The 5,221-nt window shown below is 41.0% G+C and overlaps 1 protein-coding gene across 3 annotated transcripts in view; it reads left to right on the forward strand.

Annotated features, from left to right (window-relative positions):
* The window catches only part of MSR1 (macrophage scavenger receptor 1), a 130,076-nt gene that overhangs the window by 29,813 nt on the left and 95,042 nt on the right, over nt 1-5,221 (forward strand). For all 3 annotated transcript variants that reach the window (XM_006167750.3, XM_006167748.3, XM_006167751.3), the window contains exon 4: nt 4,473-4,876. In XM_006167750.3, coding sequence (XP_006167812.1) covers nt 4,473-4,876 — 404 coding nt within the window. The remainder of the gene's footprint in view (nt 1-4,472; nt 4,877-5,221) is intronic.

The following is a 5,221-nucleotide window of genomic DNA, read 5'->3' on the forward strand; positions in this document are numbered from 1 at the left end:
TTACAAAAAAAAAAAAAAAAAAAAAAAAACAAACCTCTCCAAAGGAAAAAAAAAAAGAATCTGCTGAATCATTGTCACAGGACAAAGATATAATCTAGGATTTATGTATATAAATTATTACTGAAAAATTCTTTAACTCAAAATACTATATATTTTAAGTGTATAAAGATAGTACCAACGTGAAAGAGTAAATATGATCTGAGAAATCAAATATAATCTGCTCCTTGTTTTTTTTTTTATCAGTCATAAAAGTTTGTCAGCTTCCATATGCGAAATAGAAAAGGCATAAAATGTTATCTCTCCAATAAAAAGAAAAGAAATAAACTTTGGAAAATACGAACTATGGCATTCTTTACCTACAGGTCTGATAAAGTAGGAAACATTTTCAATAAAAGTAAGTTTTAGTTTTCCTGCAGGGCTTGCAGGAATGACAAGGCTGTGCTGTAAAATCTGTAAGCACAGTGGAGCCTTTCCTGTCAACGCCTGTGTCAAGTGTTAAACTGAGAATTGTGGGGCCAACAGGTGGCATGATCTAAAGTTGGTTGGGTCCCACATGGCTGACTACGATTCAGTCCTGGACCCCGTGGCTTGAAAATCATGCCAGGTGCAGGTGTGTGTGCCCAATGTCTCACGAGAAGAAGCAAGAGAAGGGTTTGTGGTATGGCCATCCTTTCTAGAGGATGACTTCTCACTTTTCTTCTCTATCTCTCTCTGGCAAGTGCACACACGCTTTGGCCAAAACCTAAAACAAACAAAACAACAACGAAACACACCAGGTGCATGAGCACACATGCCCAAACTCCCAGGAAGAAACATGAGAGGGAATTGCAGCTTGACGGTTTCTCTGAGCATCCTTTCCAGCTTTCCTGCTCTCTCTTTTGTTCACTCTCTCCTTTAGTGAGAGCATGCATCCTCCAGTCAAACAAACAAGTTGCTTGTGTGACTTTTGTCAAGCAGCTCTTCTCTTTCCGTACTGTGAAAAAGACGTGCTTACTCGTAGAAGATCAAAGCTGTTTCCAATGAAAGTAAATTTAGACGGTTGAGCAATTGGAGCAAAATGGTAGTAAACGAAAGCAGAGAGGTGACTGTGTTCATGGGAGCCTCTAACTAGAAAAAATTGCTATATTACACAATATGAATTCCCCATAGGTAATCAATACTCTGCAGAGAGATACTTCATTCACAGATACTAAATCCAAAGTACTCCTACAAAAAAACAAGCAAACAAGCAAACCCCCTGAAACATTAAATGCTTATCACGGGCCAGGAAGTGTTCTAAGCACTTTGCCTATAGTTAATTTAGTTATTTAAATGCAGACTACTGCTGTGTCATTTATACAGACAGTAACATAGAGGCATTGGCAGATTAAGTTACCTGTCCAAAGTCACAGTTTTCTATAAGAGGGCAGACCTAGAATTGCTAATCCCAGGTAGGTCTGGAACTTAGGCTCTTTTCTTCTCCTCCTCCTCCTCCTCCTCCTTCTTCTTCTTCTTTAGAGTTTTTTGCTATAGGGTGTGTGTGCTCACCAGAGAGACAGAGAGACACAAAGTGAGAAATCAACCCCCACACCCAAGGGGAATGGCCGTGCTGTAGTGCTTCCACCTCCATTCTCCTTTTGGGATTTGGGGCATGCATGCACATGCCTCAGGTGTGAGTTTTAAGCCACCGGGTCTGGGACTACGTGGGTGCCCAGAGACGTAACCATCACGCCATCTGCTTGTCCCTGTAAGGAGCAATTTTGAAGGCGTTTTATAAAATTGTTAATTTGGGTTTCTAATTTTATGTTCAAAAATCCAGAACAAATTAGCTTTTTTTTGCAGAGTTACTTTGATAGCGCTTTACACAGAGTGGTGCTTAATAAGTAAGTCACACACAGAACATGCATGGGGCTTCCGGTTCCAATCTGAAACTTGCTCGCCACACTAAATTTACTAAATGTGATAAGTTATGACTGGGAAAGACGCTTATATGTCCAACTTATTTATAAACTAAGAAGTGCAGACTAACACACTCACTACGACCGCTATTGTAAGTCATATCAAAACGTGTCACATGGGCCAGCAGGTGGCATGGTGGTTAAGGTGTTGGAATTCCCACGTGGCTGGCCATGGTTTCAGTCCCGGACCTGGCAGCTTGCTTTCTCACTCTCCCTCCCTGCCTTCCTCTGGCAAAACTCATGTGAAAAATAATATTAATAATATTAACAAATAATTCTTTACAAAAACGTGTCACAGATATTTAATCTTATCAAGTAAGCTTGATGTATATATATATAGTTTTTTGTTTTTAAAATTTATTATTCCATGATCCAGAGTGATAACGAGGCACCCCAACAGGGTCGCCACGTCATAACCCAGTCTCAGCCTCAGCCGACCACCGGCCAATGCGTATGCGCCCAGCAGGGAGATCCGGGACTCACACTGCAGACTCCCAGGGCTCCAGCCCCTCAGGACAATTATACTTTGCCCTCTGCCCCTGCCTAACCCCACAATCTATTTTTGAACCACAGGGAGTTAATTTTATTTATTTTTTTAATATATTTTAATGCCAGAGTATTTGTACACGAAGGACAGAGAGAGAGAGAGTGCAAGCGCCGTCCACTGGGGGTGGCCACCCTGTAATCCCGGCTCCTCCACTTCTCCATCCCTCCGGATCCTTGTGCTCAGTATATTGTCAGGCTGCAGGGTGGGAACTGGAATCATGACCAGCTGTGCAGATCTGGCTCTAATGCGCAGCAGTCAACCCCTGTTCCCCAAAGCCATCCCTAAGTAACACCTTTTATTGCTCCACAATTGTCATGGAAAAATCTTAGGAATTCTCCTTCATCTGAATAGGCCTAATATTTGTAGATAGAAAGTATATGGGGGCCAGCAGGTGGTCTGGGGGTTAAAGGCCTTGGATTCCCACATGGCCCACCCGGGTTAGAGTCCTGAGCCTGGCAGCTTGCTTTCTCACTTTCCCTGTCTCTCTTAAATTAAAAAATGATAATAACAAGTGGAATTAAATAAATATTTTTGAAAAAGAAAGTATAAATATTAATATATACAGATATGGAAAAACAGTAAAATCTTATTCACTGCATTTTAGTGGTAAAATGGTGTTTTCACGGTGCAATTATACGTTATTTTGACCCGTAAAGTTAGTGGTTAAGCGTTTCATTTTACTGAAACTCCAAAACATATTGCTCTGGATTATTTCAGGAGGCTAACTAGCTTGTGTAGAGAACATGTGTCCATTTGGAAATACGTATCGGGTCCCCTGTGTGTTCCCAAAATGCAATTTAATAGAATATTTGTCTTCAGAAAGTAATTCGTCACAAGACTGTTTATCAAAACATTGAATATGGCCAGCAGGTGCCTGGAAGTTAAGGTACCTCACCCCACACCCCGACTGCCTCAGTTCATATTACAGGCCTGCTCACTTGAAAACCACACTGGATACATGTATGTATATGCTGAAAATCCTGAGAGGAGAAGGGAGGAGAAAGGATTGTAACATGGCCATCTCTCCTGCGGGTGCTTTCTCACTTTCCCTCTCTCCCTATCACTCTCTGTCTCTCTCTAGCAAGTACACACACCCTATAACAAAAATTAATAAAAGGAAAAGAAATTGAACATGTTACTAACAGTAGATGTAGCTAAATATGATAGTTTTGTTAAGTCCAGTAGCTCTATCTTAGAATACAATGCAGTTATTAAATTATTTTTGTAGGACAATAGTAAAACATATGAAAACAGATTTACGTGTAGTATTACATTTAAAAGTAGTTTCTAGATTATATATAAAATATAATCTTTCTTTTATTGTACTAATATGATAATGGAAACAAAGAATCATATTAATATACATGCACCAAAATGTTAGATAGGATGGTGAGATTACTGTAACTTCTTTTTGAATTCTCTGCCCGGTTTCCTGCTCTCCCAGCTGAGTTAGGCCTGTGTACCCTGAGCGATGACTCTCTGCCGACTCAAACGGAACAAGGAAGATGGACCAACCTTTGTCCATGTGCTGGACGACACTGACTTCTGCTTTTACCATGTGTCGTTTCGGTCCTGATTATCATCATAAGAGCTAACATACTCAGCATGCTTCCTTTAGAAACTGTGTTAAATGTAGTCTCATTTTATTCTAACAATCCTACAGTGCATTTCATAATTTAGAGACTATTTCCTAACTGGAAAAGCCAAACTCAATGGCCAGGAAGATTCATGTGAACAGCCATTCAGAAAGCGTGACATAACCCTAGGATACATCTTCATGTGAGGTGGGAACGGGAGACTATACATTTCTCAGCAACGTACTTGGTGTGGTTCACACATTGTGTATTTAAAATATACTTGATTTAGGCTACATTCAATGTCGGAATAGAATGGAATGGAATAAATGGAGTGGAATGATTGGGAATAAAGTGGTGTACGCATTAAAGGATACAGGCTATAACTTAGTTCATTTTTACTTAAATACGCAGCTCAACTCCTGAAGTGGGAAACGAAGAATTGCATGGTTGACTCAATGACTGTGAGTGGTAGATGTCAAAGCCTCCCAGGAAAAGGAAACAGCAGTGGAATGAGATTTCAAGATGCTATGGAACACGTGAGCAACATGGAGGAGAGAATCCAACAGATTTCAGATATGCAAGCCAATCTCATAGATTCTGAGTGTTTTCAGAACTTCAGTGTGACCACCGATCAAAGATTCAGTAACGTTCTTCTCCAACTAAGCACCTTGGCTTCCTCAACCCAGGGACATGAAAATGCAGTAGAAGAGCTCTCCAGGTCCTTAGTCAGCTTGAACACCACGTTGCTTGATTTGCAGCTCAATATACAGACAATGAGTAGTAAACTTCAACAGGATACATTTAAGCAACGAGAGGTAAGAATTTTTGTGTTTAGAAAGTCCTACACTAGGATTGAATCCATCCAGGGAACCAGCAGTTAGCGTAATGGCTATGTCGCTGGACTCCCACGTAGTCGACCGCGGTTCGCGTCCCGGACCTGGTGGCTTAAAACTCACGCCAGGCACGTGTGCGTGTGTGCCCAAGATCCTGAGAGGAGAGTGGAGGAGAAGGGGTTGCAGCATGACCATCCCCCCTGGGGGGTGATTTCTCGCTTTCTGTCTCTATGTCTCTCTCTCTGCCTGTCTGGTGAGCGTACGCGCCCTATAGCAAAAACCTCTCAAAAAAAAAAAAAAAAAAAAAAAAGATTAACTCCATACCAA

This window comes from Tupaia chinensis, unplaced genomic scaffold (assembly GCF_000334495.1).
Source record: "Tupaia chinensis unplaced genomic scaffold, TupChi_1.0 Scaffold145057_1, whole genome shotgun sequence".
Lineage (NCBI taxonomy): Eukaryota > Metazoa > Chordata > Mammalia > Scandentia > Tupaiidae > Tupaia > Tupaia belangeri.